The sequence below is a fragment of the Pseudochaenichthys georgianus genome, chromosome 2 (genome assembly GCF_902827115.2).
Source record: "Pseudochaenichthys georgianus chromosome 2, fPseGeo1.2, whole genome shotgun sequence".
Taxonomy (NCBI): Eukaryota; Metazoa; Chordata; class Actinopteri; order Perciformes; family Channichthyidae; genus Pseudochaenichthys; species Pseudochaenichthys georgianus.
The window spans coordinates 9,963,150-9,983,358 of NC_047504.1; the positions used below are offsets into that span (position 1 = coordinate 9,963,150).

The 20,209-nt window shown below is 43.1% G+C and overlaps 1 protein-coding gene across 1 annotated transcript in view; it reads right to left on the bottom strand.

Moving 5' to 3' along the window:
- pard3ba (par-3 family cell polarity regulator beta a) overlaps positions 1-15,293 on the bottom strand; it is a 168,113-nt gene extending 152,820 nt beyond the window's left edge. The window contains exons 1-2 of the mRNA XM_034101017.1: positions 14,881-15,293; positions 8,146-8,247 (exon numbers count right to left, since the gene is read on the bottom strand). Of these exons, the coding sequence (XP_033956908.1) occupies positions 8,146-8,247; positions 14,881-14,997 (219 nt within the window). The 5' untranslated portion in view covers positions 14,998-15,293. The remainder of the gene's footprint in view (positions 1-8,145; positions 8,248-14,880) is intronic.
- Positions 15,294-20,209: the final 4,916 nt, after the last annotated feature.

Consider the following 20,209-nt stretch of genomic DNA (forward strand, 5'->3'; position numbering starts at 1 on the left):
GGCGGTGGACTTTCACAGCGGGCCCACCAGGAAAAGACCCGAATCTCCCGATGGCCAATCCGAGCCCACACACACACACACACACACACACACACACACACACACGGGAAGAAAAGCAATGTGGAGCGGCACCTCACCACTTCATAAGGAGTTTAACCGTGACACTTTTCGAAATCCCGTTCGTGTCCCCCCACTTTACAAATAGGGCTATGTTTAGTATTTTTTGATGCAAGCCATCATCGCCACGGAGGAGCACACAGCCTCTGTGAGCGAGCCAGACAGAGAGAGAGAGATATATTATATATATTTAATATAGCCTAGTTGTAAACAAAAAACAGTTTAAAAGGGGAGGGATTAGTAAAATATGCCTAAATAAAAAGAAAGAATGCTAACTAGGTAACATAAGATAAGAATAAACAAGTTTAAATGATTTGTTGTGATCATATTCTAAAGATATTAGGATTATTGAAAAGTATACATCTCCCTTTCATCTGAGTGTTGAGAGCTGTATCCATAAATTCATGTTGTGCTCAAAGTGCACCAGATTGATGCATTTCACTTCAACATTAAAAAGAAAGTCTTCCCGGGGGAGCATGCCCCCGGACCCCCTAGAGGAGGTGAGGTCCACCCCCAAATAATGCAGGTTCAAATAATTAAATTGCATACATTTTCTTTTAGTAAACACTGCAAACGGGTTCCACAGACCCAAACAGCACACAAGGTTAAAGGTCAGCATATCATAAAGTTAAAATGTGCTAAATATATACACAAAAAAAACAAAAAAAGTAAAAGTAGCTCACGACTTGTTTTATTTTTTGAAAGTAGCTCTCATCCTAAAAAAGGTTGGAGACCCCCGTTATAGAACGATACATTTGACAATTTTAAGCTTGACCTACCATTTTATTGGAGCGAGGAGGAACAGGTGGGGCTTTGAGAACCCTGCTTTTCCCTTTCCTTCCCTAATCTTTTGGAACATTAAAGCATGTCACAGTAAAGGCAGAAAATACAAATACATGTATAAACCTGAAAATGATGTGTTTTTAAAAATGCATTCCATTACAATAACTAATAACATTAGGAATTGTATTTTGTTCCTCCCCAAGCTCGTTCGTGTGAAATGTGTTGGCGCAAAGGGACCGCCATCTAATTTGAAACAGGGACTATGACACAGGTCGCCTCTCCCCATGCGTCATCTTCTCCTGCCGCTCTCATTATTTGCACAAGTTATTAGGAAAGGTGCACCTCTGGCCTCAGGACACACACACACACATGTTCCTCGTGGCAGACCACAGACAGGTCAGGTTACAGTCCGACCGTCTCACTCCATTAGGAGCTAATGGGGGGTGTGATGGTGATGGGCAGCGTGGAGTCTGTGATCAACACCAAAGGACGAGATCTGAGGCGGCGATGACCTCCTGGAAGTCACACGCCTTCGCTAAGAAAACAGCCTTATCCCCAGCAGAATCCCCCGCTTTTGCTTCAGCGAACTGACAAATGACTTTGGAGAGGCGCCATCATTCAAAGTCGAAAGGTATGGCAATGGATCATCTAAGAGGAATTTAAATTCCAAAGTGCAGCTTTGTGAGAAACTTTAATGAAAAGCAGACGGCGAGGATTCCTTCTCCTTAAGCCTCCTTACCATGAGTCGTAATTACAATCAAACGGTGTTCGATGTGAGGCACGGTGTTGTTAATTGAATATAATCAGATGAAGGGCTGTCAGATGGGGGGGGGGGGGGGGTTAAATCAAGGTCGAGGCTGTTGAGATTTGATGAAATCAGCTCAAGTGACCGAATCCCGCCGGGCGAGCCGCTGCGGTCGCATCTGATCTGATGCCGGCGAGATAATCTAACTTTATTCAATATACTGGAGAACATGTTAATGCATCACTGACATTCAACAGAATATATAAAACACAAGGTGAGGACGAAGCAACGGGAACTCCTTTTACTTCCATTTAATTCAATCGCGCTGGAATCTCGTTTTTAAGAAGGTTATACTATTTATGAGCAATATACGCAACAAACTTCATGTTAAAGTCATCAACAAGTCATCGTGTCAAAGACTTTCTGTTCTCACAACCTTCAGCAAAACAGACCCATGGGACTGGAACACTTAATATACATTATTTGTCAATATGAGACATAGGTCTTGCAAACAATATTTAGAAATATGATTTCCCGTAATGAGAAGACGGGGGAAAAAACAATTTTCCATTATGCAGTTTAGTTTCAGACAATCAAATGCACGTTGCTCCGCATGTCTGCCGCCCCGAGGCTTTCAGCAGGGGTGGCAAGCTTAAGAAATAAATGTTCTTTTAAAAATAAGAGGCAGGAATAAAATCAATTAAGCAGACAACAGAAGGAACATAATGACTTGTTCCAGGTGAACTACAGCTGATTTATTCTGTACTGCTGGCATGTTCAGAATGTAAGATTATAATTCATGTCAGACAGAGACACAGGTGAAGACGTGCGGGTCATGATAGGAACGTGAAGAGGGTATGGAGTATGACCAGGGCGGGATATTTGGATATCTGAAAGAAATTGGTAAATGGCTTTTAAACCAAAATACATCTATTTGTCTGCTAAGTGCAAGTGCTTACAGTTCTTATTGCGCACTATGGAGGATATCAGCAACTTAAACCATCTCTAAATACAGGTGAAAACTTGTATTTCATGCACTGACTTAGTCACTCAACTTTCCCATCTTATAAAATCCCCTCTCAATATAGCTTTCTCTTCTTTTAATTCACATTTAACGGTTTCTTCCCCTTCTCCGATATGCATTTGAATAGCCATTGTGCATGAAACGAGCGATTGAAATAAACTTGCCGTGACATTTTCTAAATCAGCGCACTTGAACCCCGTGCTCCCGCTCATCACCGGCCATTCACGGTTATGAGAACATTCAGGTGCCAATCAAACGGTCCTCGCCGCGGCGGTGAGCGCGGGGAACGGAGGTGAGGGAGCGAGATGTCACCAAAGGCTAATCAGCACGTCGGCGCCTCGCAATCACCAGCCATTCAGTCAACTTTTTCTGCGGCGCGTTCACACGTTGTAAGTAATGCCTTATTGCCGCCTGTCAGAGGGTCTGACATCTGACATGTAATAAATGACTGCAGGCAAAGCCACGACGGCGAGTCTCTGGAGCTGCTGGGGATAAAAACTACTGCAGATTTATTTCACTGGACTTCCCAAGGCCATGTTTGGTGTTTTTGAAAGACTTACAGTTATGTTAGGATATATTGTTCCCTACCAATATGCATCGCGTTACTTTGTGTAAAGAAAAAAGTGAAAAACTTTACAACATTACGTACAGAAGTTTGAAAAGTGTTGCCAATTTCACATGCCTTAGTTTGAGTAATATCAACTAAATAGGGTCATTATTCAAAGAGGTGTCATTTCCTCTTCAAAGGATGTGAAAGATGGTCAGGAGCGCACATATCATAACATCTTTCCATGAGACGGGTTCATCTCTCTTTTTCGGCTCTGCGTGCTCCACTCCGACATGTACGCACGCAGGAGAGATGGATGATGGGAGATGCAATAAAAGGGTTGACTTTTCAAAGCCAGGTCAGCATCCTGGAGTAAATGTTGTCCGTATATCCGTAATACAGATATCCGTAGCGCATACTAATACAAATACTCCATCGTATATCTGATTGTACATATTACGTTAATTATTGTAAACAAGAGTATGGCTTTTTCCTGATTATTTTTAAAGCAATATCTATTCCTGAGTCCTGACATCTTTTGTAATTAAGAACCATTTTAATCATATTCATTTATTGGCACTTTTTGAATGTTTATCAAGAAGACAGACGGAAGGGAGAGTTTCTCGATCCTCGTGCTCACATTGTTTTGCAGGCTGCTGGGCGTTAAATGTACATTCGTAGCGAATCGCCACTAATCAAAACTATTTCATAAGAAAGAAAAATGATTATAACAAAGTAGCCGTTCCAGCTGCCAGACACTGCACGGGACATTCACGTAGGCTCAGTGATTAAAAAGCAGCTAATTAAAGAGAGATGGAGGAAATCATTCCAGTTATTCTATCCATTACATTTCCCATGAAATTAGATTTCTCGTTTGGCTGCATGGGATGGAAGGTTGACTTTTTCTAAGTGTTATTTTCCCCCCTTTGGAAAACAAGGTCCGTGTGTGTGCGTGTGCGCGCGCGCGTGTGTGTGTGTGTGTGTGTGCGTGTGTGTGTGTGGAATGAGGAGTGACAGTCCACTTATGAGGAGATGTTATGCTCCCGACTTTAATTCCCAGTCTGGAAGAGACCGGTGTGACGGGAGAGGACTCTCACACGTGTTAAATATTCAAATTTCAGCCGCATGAGGGTGAAAGGAGAAGCATGATGGGAGATGGCCTTCTTCTCAAACACCATCGATGTGGAGTTTCAGTGCAAAAACTCTCCAAAGAGCACAGCAGTATAAGGCACATATAAGCGAGGGCTCGACATTTGAAAGCTGGTTTTAAGTTGATGTTAATGGCATGCTTGCATGAGACAGCCCACCTGACAGCTCCTGTGTGCGCTGGAGAGGTTTGGGAGTAATGGCCGCGGCTAATGCAGGATCCCAAAGGACTGTGAATGGGAGAGAGTGACAGCTCTGGTCGCGGTAAATGGGCCGATGTGAAAAGGTAAAGCACTACATCTGTTAATAACTCCTTTTGAAAAGCGGGAGAGCGAAAGAGACGGGGGGGGCGAGGGCGAGGGCGAGACAAGAGAAGAATAGGTAAAAACAACAGATGGAAATGTGGGATTTTAGCAGAAATAATACCTGAGAAATCTACATAAGTCGTCGAACTCGTGCAAAAATCCTGTATATTTAATATCACCAAGGACATATCCATCACACTACTATTACATACAAAAAGGCATGGGACATGAAATAATTGGGATTGATGTTATTATCTCATCATTATGAACATATTATTAAAAAGTCTTAAAAATGGCACTCAATCTAATGCAATCTGAATCTCGCTGGACTCGTTCAACCCAATGTTTTGTCAATAAACTAATATTTAAATTGCATCAAAGACACAGAAGAGGATAAGAGCCAGTTTGTTTCTCAGAATTCTGATTTTCACAGATATCCCAAAAATTGAAGTTCCCCACGATCATCAGTGTTTTCCTTCTTCCTTTATTCCCCGTCCCTACATTCTAGTCCATGATGGCGGTGTGTGGAAACACACAGAGAGGTACTGACGGAGGATACAGCAGGTTAACTCGTCTCCAGACTACAGCGATTTGACCGAAACAGCGTGACAAAAAGGGGATGAGATCTATTAGCTGCTATGTCTGCCCACTTCTCCTCACCGTTAAAGTAGTGGGGTTTCTGACAGGTCAATGACTCCAACTGCCTTCTGAGAGCTGCAGGCCACACACACACACTAACATGTATCTATAACACACCCCGAGTAAAGGGTCAAAGTAGAGGAGAGTATAATTGACTGAAGCGTGCCCTGCTCTCTTTATACTGTGTGTGTTGTGTGTGTTGTGTGTGTTGTGTGTGTTGTGTGCACACCTTAGCCAACACCCCATGGCCTTCTTCACATTCATCAGATTTATATTAATATTCATGAGGAGGCTGGTGGCCGGTGTCTCGAGACGGGGTGCTAATGAACACAGTGTGTGTGCACGTTGGTGTGTGTGTGTGTGTGTGTGTGTGTGTGTGTGTGTGTGTGTGTGTGTGTGTGTGTGTGTGTGTGTAGATGCAGGGGGCAGAACTGTAATCAAATCACAACCCGCCCCTCCATCTCCGCCCTCATCAACCACCAGTGGCGCCCCTTCCGTGGAAGCTAACATGCTACGCTACACGTCTGCCTGTGGTTTCGAGGACAGAAGTGCGTGTGTGCGTGCGTGTGCGTGTGTGTGTGATAACGGTCGTGGGCTGGCCCAGATAACTCGCGGCTAAGCTAACCACTAGGCGTACAAATAGCTCACCATTATCTCTCATTAGCATCCGCGGCTAACACAGGGCCCGTGCTGTGCGGTGGAGGGCCCGCACAATGGGACCACTCCTGTATGATTGATGGTGGAACAGCGTCGGCCACAATAACGGAACAAAAAAGGGGAAAAACACACTGCAGATAGAATCGGTGCTGCGGGGGGAATAAAAACGTAGACAAACAAAGGGAGGTCGGACTAATCAAGAATGCCAGGCACAGCTACGAGAGCCCGACACCGGAGATAAATCGGCAGGGATCACGTGCGCGCGTCCTATTCCGTCTGCTATCTTTTCATCAGCGTCGGAAAAACAAAAGGATAAAATGAGGAGTGGGATGAAAGCGGGCGGGGAGGGCGTTTGGAGTGAAGAAGCGGAGTGAGTAAAGAAACAAAAAGGTAAATGAGACTCAGGGTCGGCGTCATGGGGGGTCATTCGCGGGGCCCCCCAAATGAGTCACTGTGCCCCCCCACTTTGCCGTTTTTAGTTTTTTTAATCATATAAGTTAAAAGTTTTTTGTGTGAAATACATCAGAAATAAAGAATACAAATATAACAACAGACTTTACAGCATGTTTTTTTAAATTGAAGTTGGTGTGTTGGTTGTTGACGGCAGTGTGTGCCCCCCCTTGGTAAATGATTGCCCCCCCATTTGATTTGTTCTAGAGCCGACCCTGATGAGACTGCTTGGTTAAAGAAGAACAAAAACACCGCTGCAAGAGAAACGGAGCCGACGTCAGGGTTACTTGTTAGTAAGGGCATTTGATCCAATGCCGGAGCGGGATTTGATCTGCGACACTTCATCTTCACTGCTGAGAGGAAGCAGGCCTGGGTCGGGGAGAAACGAGTCATTAAAATCTCCTCCGATGCACAAACAGGACGCAGATCTCGTGATTATATTTCCAGCATCCCAGAAAATAGAGCTTCTGTTCTGTGTGATTGCAAAAGAACTATTTTTTTCTCCACCGTTGAAGATCTATTATTTAGTCGCGTCCCCTTTTTCAGAAAGAGTCTTACATGCACACTCATAAACATACACACTATTGTTCATGCGGCTTAAAACACCAATTGGTATTGCGTGCTAGAGGCGGCTGAATATTCCATTTCCATTTCATTTGGCCTTCTTGCTGACTAAGTGTTGATAGTTCATCATTCGCCGGGGCCCGGGGCTTATGAATATGGATTTTGGGCAGTTTATTAGCACATCTTATGAATGCATTATGGGAAATTAGCAACAGGAATGAAATTTGCTCTTTATAGAAATGGTGTGTGTGTGTGTGTGTGTGTGTGTGTGTGTGTGTGTGTAATGAACTTCAACTCCCATCCTAGTTTGGTAAAGAAACATCAGTGCTTTTTCGCAGAACTTCCCCCTTCTCTTGATTTCAATCTGAAATTCTTTCAAGTATCTCGGTAAAAATGAACATGACAGCTAAATCACACGGCGCCGTCACCACTCGCACTCTTGCTTTCTGAAGAACCAGAGGGAAGCAGTGGAGAAAAAACAAGTTCATTTTCTTACCAGGCATGCACAAAGAAAGCTGCAATCAAACCCAATCTCTTTTTTTGTCAGTTACCAAAAGCTACTTTGTTCCATTGGGTGTTTAGCGGAGTCCACACAGCCAGTGACAAGCTCAACAAGGCTTGGATTTGCTACAAACGTGTTTATTGGACATCCTGTCATGCTGCCAGGCTGGAGACTTTGCAAGCGGAGTCAATATAAATCGGCGAGCAGACTCGGGCTAAGAATGACAGATTCTGTGCTGTAATTTAGCGTGCCTCGTAGCAGGTAAGAACAATCAAGAAACAGCTTGCCATCCGCATCGCAGCGCACGTTGTTATGCTAAGCTGTCCAGCCATGAGACGCTGCTGTCTGTCAGGTGTCAACACGTCGGAGAGAGTGCTGTCGATGAACCGGATACAAAAGTTAACTTTGCAGTGTTTTGACACAATGATGCTAACATTGTGGCAACCCCATTTAGAATTGACTGAGATTGCAATAAGACTCACAATATTCATTATGATTAAAAAATATAGTACAATATTATGGTTTGATTTTTAAGAGGATCTGTACTAAACAAATGTGTTTTGGTGAGTGTGTAAAAAGCATTTCGAGGCGGGGATATCTCTCCTGTTCCACAATATTCATAATACAAGTATAGTGCTTCCTGCTAGCACACGGAGTCCTCCTCACCTTGTCTCTGTCCTCCACCAGATCACTCAGCAGGTCGTCCATGTCCAGGATCCCTCCCTCCATGTACTCCAGGTGGTGCGTCCTCACTTCACTCTCCCCATGCTGCACACAAACGTAGCAAGGATTAGAGATTCACCGTCAGGCTCGACAAAAAACAGAACATGTGGAATTGCCAACATAATGGATTTAATTATGAAATGAACTACAATAATTAATGATATCTGAGTTGGAGTCCAAATGTGGCAGAAAACATTCATACAGACCACAAATAACAAAAGGACATTAACATATTTTATATTATATTTTCTAGAGATACACTATAGACATATATCCTTCTAGTATTGATATGAATATATTTACTTTATTTGTATTTAATTATATTTGTACTCTAAAAAGGTATTTATTATTGCTATACAGTACAGTAGGTCACAGTAACTAAGTACATTTACTTCACGTAAACAATACTAAGAAATGTCTGATCCATGTGATTCACTTCTGCAAAAAAAATTCACACCTACGAATGTTAAAGTTTGTTTTCACTATAGCACACGGTAAAAATAACTTGGTCGTTGTGACACAATGCTGACAGTCAGTCAACATAATAACCACACACAGGTCCAGGTTCCCCTGTTTGCTTGGCAGGTAGAGCAACAGGTGACCTACATTACACCGCACATGCACAACATGTGTGTGAGAGGGAGGAGAGGAACGTGTCCAGTGCTGCTGCTCCGTGGGGAGCGGTGGTGGGCACATTCCTGGCCAGTTTCACCGTCACCGTGCAGACAGAGGTCAGCGAACACACCCCGCAGAACAGGAAGTACCCCGGCCTCACTCTCCACACATTGTCAGAGCGAACGAGGACTTTTGACTGAGCTGCAATCTGAAATCTGTGTGCAAAACCGACAGAGAAGTACATGCATGCATCTTCCCCTTTTTTGCTGGAGTCTATTGTTTCAGTTGCTATGCAGACTTTAGCGTGATCAAATATGAAAACAACGAGAAACGGAATGATATTCCAACCTCCTGGATCGGCCGCACAATTTCCATTAAAGCTATTTCTAGATTAAATGAATCTTTGACAATGTGTGCAGGAGAGAAGGGCCCATTAGGATCTGCCCATACCAATAAGCAATCTGTCCGCGGCAACACAAGACTGCATTAGCAGCTAGATTAACAGCTATAGAGGGTGTACGCCTCGGAGGAGTGGAATGAGTTTGGCTGAGACCCAGCGAGAAGCGCCTGCTGCATCACCGAGAAGAGACGCTGTCAATGGGCTCCATCTTGCCTCGCCGCTTCCCAATGTGAATTACGGGGCACACGAAATTAAAAGGGTGTTTGCCTTTCACAACGGGCCATTCTCTAAAAACAAAAGGTTTGGAGAGTCTGGGGTTTCAATCACAGGAATAAAGCCAGAGCCTCCCTTTCTTCAGAAGAGGTCAGGATGCCAGCTGGGAGAGACAGAGCCGCAACTACAAACAGCAGATTTCACACAACGCTACAGCAGGTTGATTTGAAGATTACTACAAAGATCTGGAGCCAAGGGCATCCTTCGTCTCCCTGGAAATCTGTCAAGGGGAAATTAGTAAGGGCCTGACGAAGAAGGATTATAAAGAGACACAGCTCCACGATGGCTTTCTTCTTGAAGGTCTAACACTCCGATCAAAGTTAGCTACAGTAAATTAGCACATAGCCCAACATCTGGATAACACCATCCGACCACAGGCTTCACACGAGGTGTTAACACAGTTATACTGTAGATCTCAGAGGGAACATTTGATAGGTAGATTCTTTCACACACAGTGACGTCACGAGTTACCCACAATGCAACACGCGCCATATATGGCCGAGCGTTCTCATCGGTAGCCCCCAGGCTCTGGAACGACCTGCCCCCTCTTGTTAAATTGTCGCCCACTCTTGAAGCTTTTAAGTCCCGCCTAAAAACCCACCTATTTTCCCTCGCTAACCAGTCAGTCTGAGCTGTGTCATACCTATTTGTATGCTTTCACTGTCTGTCTATAGCCTTTATGTGCCTTGTATTTATTCTTATGTGTGCTTTTTTTATCTATTCGTGTAATATTATATTTTATTATAATGTTATGTTCATTGTGAAGCACTTTGGCAAACCCTCTGTTTTTAAACTGTGCTATATAAATAAAGTGGATTGGATATATATATATATATATATATATATATAAATACGCCATTTTCCTGGAGGTGCAAATATCCTGGAGGTGCTAATGTAAACAGCTAGCTAAAGTAGCCACGCAGAGCGCACTAGGTTTTTTTTTTTTTATTAACGACCGAAGAAATCGCTGCATGTCTTCGGATTACATCTCTGGACTTGAGGGGTGTGCTTTAGGTCGTTACCAGCGTACACTAGAGCTGTGTGGGTTGTCGAAAGTGGCCTTCGTCGATTTTGGCTGCATCTACGTCTATCTTCTGGAAACACCAGGTGAACACCCCACTTGTCACAATAACATTATCATGCCATTGCATATATGTGGTGTTTTAGAGTTGACTAGATGTTGATGAAGGCAATAGACTATGATATTCAGTACAGGAAGCTTAGCAACACCTAGACGGTGTACGGCTGCTTGCACCTCGCGTAAAACGGCAGATACCGGAAGTACGGTGTCGCGCTCGGCCCGATACCCGTATGTGTGTGTGAAAGAATATGTCAACAAAAACGGGGAGTCTCAGGGAAGGCAGAAAATAATAGTCTAAATGGCTTTTTGTATCGCTTTGATTCTCCCTAAAGAGGCTGTTTTATAAGCTTTACTTATTTTACATTTTCCAAGCAAGGAGTCACCTGTAGCGTCTTGAAATGCAGATTCAGATAGGTAGCTACACAACCTTTGAAAATAAAACAATACGCTTTAAACTGATCTGACTTGAACAGACAAACCTGAGTTAAAAGATGCTATTATTAGATTCAGGATTGTGACATCACTGAAAGAACTCAATTCAAAACGGTGAACTTGTGTTGCTTTACTTCTTCCACTGATGACTTAAGGGCGGATGCAGACGCTGAAACCGGTGGGGCACACATGAAGCTACACCTGGTGACAAAGTATTTACACGTCGCCAGAAAAACTGGTCCGACCTGAACGACTGCCTGCATTCCTCTTTCTCACCGTCCCTGCAACAGTGTGTGTGTGTGAGAGTGTGTGAAAGCGTGGTAATTGGCTCTTTTGTGGCAGCACTGACACACACACACACACCTTAATGAAATAAGAGGTATTTTCGTATATTTCGGATTAAAACAAAAACAATGCTGAAGTGTTAATTCGCATCACCTCAGGCATACACACACTCAGGCATACACACACTCTTTCTACCTGCTGATGAAAAGGGATGAATGTATGAAGGAAAGTCATCGATATACAACGTCCCTCAATGTGTCTTCTCATGACATAAAAAACAAAAGGGGTCCGTCCGTCAACTCTGAGGAGAATTACCGTGACAGTTAGGAGTAAATTACACCATTAAGCCCCCCCACCATTCAAAGACATATCTGTTCTTCTTCTTCCCCCTCTCTGGTGAACAAACATGACACCACTCGAGCACAGTGGAGCTGTGGCGCTGGTGTTTCGCACTTTGATCCTTAGAAGAATGTGTAATTAAACAGCTGCAGGAGGACGGAGGGGATTCGGCCGCGACCGAGATGTAATGTCTTTAATAAACGTCTAATCGTTGGTCTGAGTGAAAGGAAAGGAAGACATCGACCTTACTCACGTTCTACTATCATCAAGTGCCAACAATAACTTAACATCAATTGTATATAACAAGGACCAATCGGATGTACAGTATGATATCTTATTAAATACAATTGCTATTTTACTGTTAATAAACCATGTATTAGAGCAGCTGCTTGAGTCATTTCTTAAGAAGAACATTTTCAAAATATCTGATGCCAGCTTCTTACATGTGAATATGTTCTGGTTTCTTCACTCCTTTATCATGTACACATGAATATAGTTGATGAACAGACTAATCAAGACACTCAGGGATGTAATCCAAGGCTTTTAGAAACACTGGTCCCAATTTCTTCACACATTTCTGACTGTCTATTGACAATCGATTAATCTGGAAAATAGTCTGCAGCCTTACTATGTTAACATACTTCTTTCAAATGCTGGATGTTCTACCGTTTTGTTAACGAGCTGTCCGCATGGATGGCAGTAACTAAAAATGTTTGTCCTCTGTAAAGGAGAACTGCTCACAATTACATCTGCTTTTCACTGCCATGATGCTGCCACGTTTAAAGTCACAGACCAGCAGAAATCTGTCCAGCTGCCCTTTAGCTAAACAGGGAACGCCTTCTGGCCTGAGGATGCTGCTCTGTAGCCATTAAGATTTCGGAATTGTCCTACAGGGTGTACAGTTGACACGATATCATTTAACAGCCAGGTGTAAAACAGAATGAAACAACATCAGGACGAGAAACAGCACGTTCGAACAGTTACAATGGCTTTTTACTAGACGAGTTCTGAGTTGCATGCACACCGGACCCCTCCTCGCACTCCCACAAACACAGAAAGTGCTGTCAAATAGTAAAATGCGCTGTCAGGTGTCAGCACAGCGTTGGGATAGGGGCTTAATCTGCAGAGTGGCCATGAGACAGATACGTCCAGCTGTTTCCCCTGAGTATGCACAGCTCTCACAGTGCATGCTGGTCCCCCAGGCTGTTGTTCCGCTTCTCCAACTGTTCACCATTAACGTTATCGCAGTTTAGAGGAAGACAGCTGAAATGATGCGTCAGAATACGTCCACAACAACTTGAAAGTGTATTATTTATCAAGCAGAAAGGCATTGCTGGGTTCAGTGTCACAAATGGGAACATTTTCAGTTTCCAATATTTGTAAATCAAATATCTTTTGGGTTTGTATTACGTCTGACAGAAGTTCGTTATATTCCGGCAATTTATAAACTAAACATCTAATGGGAAACAGATTAACTACATTGAGCAATTATATGGATTACAGGTAATAGTTTAAAATCAAACTATAACTTTGCAAATCTTTACGCAACTTCCAAAATCAGCAGTGAACAAATAATTAAACTATCTTTGACATCTTTCATTACCATCATTATATCATGCACACTCATATTTTACAAAGCCATCTGTATAACGAGCCATAGCCTAATGTTCTGTATGCAGAGGCTTTGATTTTGTAACAATAGCATGTGAACATGTACTAGTCACATAGCTGATATCAAATTAAAAAAACTGCTAATTACGAAGGTGTTCATTCCAGTACTGAAATGTACAATCCTGTTTCCGATGCACGCGGTTATAAACCAACACTCACAAACACACATTCCCGGTGATTACACCCAGCTTTTTGACACTGTCCCTGCTGTCAGCGGTGAGCAGAGAGTGGAGAAATATGTGGCTAATGTGGGCGCTAAGTGGATTCTGCTGGCAGGTCGAATCTATTTGGTTCTTTCTGGCAGCTCCACAGCTGGACTGTCCTCATGATCCTCTATTAAGAGAAGGCACCAAACCGCTGAGTCAGGGGCTCCTAATTAACACGCTCCGTGAAAAGCAATCAAGGGCCCCGGTGCATTTTAATCAGGCTCCCACATTTGGCCTACTTGGGCTTGTGCATCGCAGCGTGTCTGGCCGAGGATCAACGAGTGGGCATGGCTGTCAGTGAAGCAGAGACGCGACAGCTCAGTGGACAGCGAGCACCATGAGCTCCTCCATGTGTGTGTGGTTTTCTAGGAGTGTGAGGAGGCAATCCATCCAGCCACCCAATCGGGCCTTCCATTCCTTGGCGGAGAGGGAGAGGACGTGGGCGGGCTGAGATGGGGACCAGCCAACCGATAAGACCCGGACCTGTCACCAATCCTAATTCCCAATCACTCACAGGACAAAGCCTGCTGTCCGCAGCGCACATCCTCAACTGGGCCCACATTGAGGACATCAAACCGTAAACTTCCACCTGCCCGCCGAGATACTGGCGCTTGAACAGCGAGCTATTGTACAGGTGGACAGCACATCCTCACAGAGACACATCAGCACCCTATCACACTGGGACAGCATGCACATACAAGGCGGCTGATTAATAAAAGGTCAGTTCGGCAGGATGATTAATGTTGTAGTGATTGCAGCATCAGGGAGCTGGAGGTGCACATCTTTGTGTACGTGTGGGACATTCAAAACAACGCAAAACAAAAGTCTTATTACACCAGCAGTTATTAACATTAGGTGATCAGTGCATTATCCTGCATTTCCCAGAACTCCTTTCAACTCCCATCAGAACAGGTATATGAGCCCAGTGCATCCATGTGTGTTACAGTCATAGCTTACAGTACGCTTTTTTCTACCAGACAATTGACTGCAGCTGCATTGCATTCTGGTCAATTGAGGCATCTTCTGTTATAGTTTTCTAATGTGTGGTTGTTTAAAACATGCAAAATTATACTTATATAAACTCATATTAAATGATAAGTTTATAACTTATGATGACAAGTTTAGGTTTAGGAACAAAGTAAGTAATTATCTCAATCTTAAAGCAAAGAATAGTGGGTGCTAATTTAAGCTAGTAGCTAGCTCCAATATTATTAAAATAACCACACTGATCACGTACACACACTTGAGCAGGGTTATGGGAGCTAACGTTAGCTAAGAAAGAGTGTGTTGAAAGTGTATTTTATGTCGGAATGCAGCGACATGGAGTGAAGAGAAAGCCATGAGGACATGTTAGGTGAGTGTAAAGGTGTGTTTACCTGCTCCACAACTCTGCAGTATCTCCTCGTTGCTTGCTCGGTTAAATCCCGCACGTTCCACCCAGCTTTACAGGGAACCACCACCGAGGTGTCCCCAAAAGTTACCGTCACCTTCATAATGCCTGCAAATGTGTTTTAGAACATATATTAAGAAATTAATCCAAGTTTCGGTTGTCTTTCAACCTGCTCCTTGCTCGAGGGAAGTGACACCTGTCAGTAGAAACTGGAGCAACAGGTGTCTCGGTTCAGGGTGATATCCCGGTGTCTCGAGTCCGTCTTTATCCGAGCTAAACATGTGTTTAAAATCCGAGTTTACATCTTATTTGACTCCTTGTATTTGGGATCAAACTCGAGTGTGACTTTCTGTCATGTTGAGCCGTGCGCTGCGAGCAAAACAAACTGAGCGAGGAACCCGGAAGAAATCACAGCCACTGGAAATCCAGGAAACTACATTCCCCAGTGACACTCCACCACCCTTGTTACTAAAGCAACTGAACTTGTACCGTTATTGTATTATAGTTTAGTTTTATCATACATTAAAACAACACTATATATGTAATGTAGTTGTAATACAAAATAATGTATGACACACTTTGAATTAAATTAAACTAAATTACATGTTTTACTTATTTTCTATTATACCTGCTTTTGCCCTTGTTCCTTCAGTTTATGAATTTCTTTAGTGGTTGTATTTTATCCATTTTATTGACATATAATCAGGACATTTTTGCATTTGAACAAATGTAATAATACATGAAATTAGTACAACAAATAATTACAAGTATTGTGGAATGCCATATTAAAATCACTGACTTTAAACTAATTTAAAAAAGGGCATTTTACATGATTAACTTATAATACTTTCCTTGATGCCATATTTTTATCTACATAATCCTGTACAATCATATTATTTAAAAAATAAAAAATGTTTGAGTTCATCTGTCCACATGTGCTTGCAGAGGTTTATATTATCCCAAATCTTGTTCTACTCGGATGCCCATGTGCTCACAGACACCTCTGCTAACACATCACACACACTAATTACCTTACCATTATTGTCTGCCATTTTATGTCATTAGGTGTTCTGTGAAATTGCCTGTATGGATATTAATGGCCACTACACGCTCCCTTGCCTTATTCCCGCACATTGTTTGGTTTTTGCTCTCGGGAATGTCCTCCCCGTCAAACTAGAAAGCCACCGCGTGCGGCAGATGGATTCATAATTGGGACAGGCAATTATTTCCACTGCGACTGTAATTCACCTGAAATGTACGGAACGTGACAATGACAGCCTCTTTAGCGCCCTGTTTCATCTCCTCTCACAAACAAGGTGAGTGTGTGAGAGGTGTGAGAGGTATGAGGAGAGAAAGCAAATAGAGAGCAAAAAAAGAAGATGATCCATAATTAGCCAATCCTACAGCGACTTTGACCATAATCCCAGGGCTCTGGTTTTTAAGAGAGAACATAATGTCATACCTGGTTTAACAGTGTATCTGCAGAGCCATTGAGATGTTGTTTCCCCCGCAGCGTGATAATGGCTGTTGCTCAGCACTTGGCTGCACTCAGTGGAACATGTGTGTTTCCATACGACATTAATAAATCCCTGTATGAACTATTGTTTTAAGCTCTCTGTTTCCTGTCCTTTACAAAATACCCATAGTCCAAACTGTTGGTTAATAAAACGCTCTCCCACAGCTTCAATTGTTGTCGGTAAAAAGTTGGTCTCATAAACTTTCCATGCTCACCCGCAGGTTATAAAATTACATATTGAAATCCCTTCCTCGAAGCTGCACTTTGCGACTTTGCACTTCAGCCGCGATGAGTGATTGCTGATTGAAATGACAAAGTTTGGAGGACTTCTCTGACCCTGAAATCATGTCAAGTGGTAGCAAGCTGCACCTAAATGTATACTCTGGAACAGCGAGGGTAGAGGCTGGAAACAATATTTTGGATAGTGGAGAGGCCTGATTGTGTATGTACTTTCGCAGTCCTTGGAAGATCAAACACTCTCCATAAAACACTCGGCATTTTGCAGAGTTACAGACAGGAGGACAACACGGGTCCACAACCAGAATGTATCGCAGTTATATAAAATGTCATGCATTTAAAGAGGCCCTATGATGCTCATTTTCAGGTTCACATTTGTATGTTGTGCCAAACCAACAGACTGTACTTTCCCCCCAATGACACACAGAGAAACGTGTCTGTGTGCTCAAGGTGGCTGCTGCCTATCTGCACAGCTCCCATGCCTGAGAAAAACAATACAGTGCGGTGCCCCTTCGTGACGGAGGCCTTCACGTTGCAACACGTGAAGGATGTCAGTGTCGTAACGCTGCACGTTGAGAATGTGATTTGATCTGTTCCCAGGGAAACGGATCTTGTCTGTCCAGGGGCCTATACTGCGAACCTGGTTCAACCTAACCTGGATATGTTTGAGTTAGCCGGTTGGCCTAATCCAAAACATACGCGCTCTCGCTAAACTGTACTACGACGCTGGTTATCAAGTGGATCGCTCAAGCCAGCCGTGTCCTATCTAGTTAGGTGCGCGTTCACATGAAAGGGGTGGTATCTGGAGCATTCGACCAATCACAAACATGGAGAAGCGCACTGACAGCGCAGCGTCATACTTCCTGAATGAAAAGTGAACTTTAATACTAGTCAAAAATGAAGAAGTTAAACTTTAAACATCCATGACTTAAACACTTTATCCAGGATAAAAGCCACAGAGCTGCACCTGCAAGGTGAATACAGCTGGGAACAGAACAAGTGTTTGAATGCGTACATTAACAGGTTTATGATATCACTGCCCCGTCTAAAACACGATCCGACTTCAATTACATTTGTCTCGAGTGTTTCGTAAACTTATGTGTTGCTTAAAATAATACTTCTGCATACAGTATGTGACACTGTGAGTGTTGCACGGCCAGATACGGCTCAGCTGACTCAGATCAGGAGATATGATACATTATGAAGTGATATGCCGCGGACTGTACTTAATGTACTTTGATCCGGTTACTTATGTTGTGGCCGATATTTAAGTAAGCTTTCTTAACGCTAATGTTATAATAGTCAGATTGCTCTGAAGATGGGAGGTGATATACTATTAATGTTCACGTTCACACAGTCGGTGATTTTTGCCGGCCGTCTTTCCTGCGACGGCAGTTTTTCTGTATTTCCTTTCTCCTGTAATATGACTTGATCGCTTTAAACTCTGCACACTGAGCTCTGATTGGTCAGCAGGCGGTGCTTTCACTGAGTTGAGCTCTTAGCCTGCAACCTAACCTGGTCCCGACCAGGTTAGCTGCTTAGCATATATTACCATGGAGATCTAGCCTGCTAAAAAGAGAACCAGCTTCGGATGACCGGAAAGCCGGAGTTTTCCCTGAATTTAGCCGGCTAAGCGAAAATCCTGCTTCGCAGTATACCCCCCTGAGAGCAGACGAGTTGACAACAAGGCTGTGTGTTCACAACACGATGTCACTTCCTCTCCGGAGCAGTATGCCACGCCTTCACCTGGAGTGTGTTGAGCAACATGGGGCAGGACTTTCCAAGAGTCACACTTTGAGATAGATAGATTGATTGATTGATTGATTGATTGATTGATTGATTGATTGATTGATTGATTGATTGATTGAGACATTTATTTATTTATTTAAGTAAAATAAATAATTACAAAACAAAACAAATGTTGCAGTGCATAGTCATGTAAGAGAAATCAAAACAAAAAACGACATTTACAACAACAACAACAACAACAACAACAACAACGGCATTAGCAACATAAACAGTGCCACATCTAGTGTTCGAAAAGGAGTGAGAAGAAGTATAATTTATTTAATCTCACCCCCTTGTCCCTAAATGATTTATTTATAATCTATAATCTGCAATAATTATCATTTTTATGCATCATTATTGATAGTATTAGTATTATTAATCGGCTTTACCTGTTGATTGACATATACACACGTACATACACTGATATACATATATGCACACATACATATACACACCTACTCACACATATACATAGTGTATACAACGCTGTTATAACGTTGCATTATTGTAGGCGTTTGATTGCTCTTTCAAGCCTTTCTTTTGATTCTTTTCAATCTTCCCCTCGTCTAGAAGTAAGGCGCGCTAAAGTGTTGGCCGTCAATACAATCCCAGTGATGCTTTTTGTTGTTTTGTTCAGCACTCTGAGTGCAATTTACAGGGTTGGGTTGTCTGGGTCGATAGCTGTGTTGATTTGCTTTCAGTCTTCAAGCAGTGCCCCTTTTCTAAAGAGCAAAATTGACATGTTCCCAGCGGCAGTGCCACCGCCCCTGTGTTTTAGCTCAGTGTGAGACTGAGGCTGGTCAATAGCAGGGACTTGCTTCACTTCCTGCTGCGCTGCTTACAATTACAGGCCCGGAATCAGTAGCGAGGATTACTCACAAAAAGAAGCTCTCACTCCGTGTGTGTGCGAGTGGCAGGAGAGATAGTGTATTTCAGCTCAGGTGTAATATTCATGCCGCAAAATTGCATTTCTTTTGTGGGAAACTGCTGAAAAGCTCCAATTGAAAAGCGAAAGACGCTCGCCTGTGAATCACGAGTGCTGCCAAAGTTGCCCAAATTGTCGTCTGGAATACACACAGTTATTCAAAGCAGACATGATCTATGCAGGTGCGCATTGTACCTTAGAGTTTATAGCATTTCTACAACTAAAGGGGATATTTGCCAAACACAGTCGCAGTCCACTTCCTTTCAATTTACAGTAAAAGGAGAAAGTGTGCAGAGTTTGTAAATATGAGAGGAAGTTGGGCTATTCCCTGTTCTTTAATCGTATAATCCAACATGAACATACAGTATTGAAAGACGGCAGTTACTAGATACAGTATGGGCACATCTACTCTCACTCAGGGGAACATGTCGAGAGTCTGCTGGAAGTGATCTCTTACATATTGGACCATTGACCCAGGAAATACCCAGCTTTCAGTGTTAACCCCAGCGTGGACAAAACCAGGGCTCAGCAGCAGTTCAAGCTGAGTTCAGTGGAGTGTTTAACCTGTCTGGAGCGCCCTGCTGCACACTGCACACAACCAAAAACAACACAGAAGATGGCCTTTGTGCTGACTCTGTATTGCATATATTCTATTTGATTTGCATGGCCTCCATTCTGCTGCGGGCCTTTAGAATGCGACTATATGCATGAACTGAAAACATCCCACTGGATTTCTTGTAAAACCTTCCCACGTAGAGAAGGATTGTGTGTGTGTGTGTGTTGTGTGTGTGTGTGTGTGTGTGTGTGTGTGTGTGTGTGTGTGTGTTGTGTGTGTGTGTGTGTGTGTGT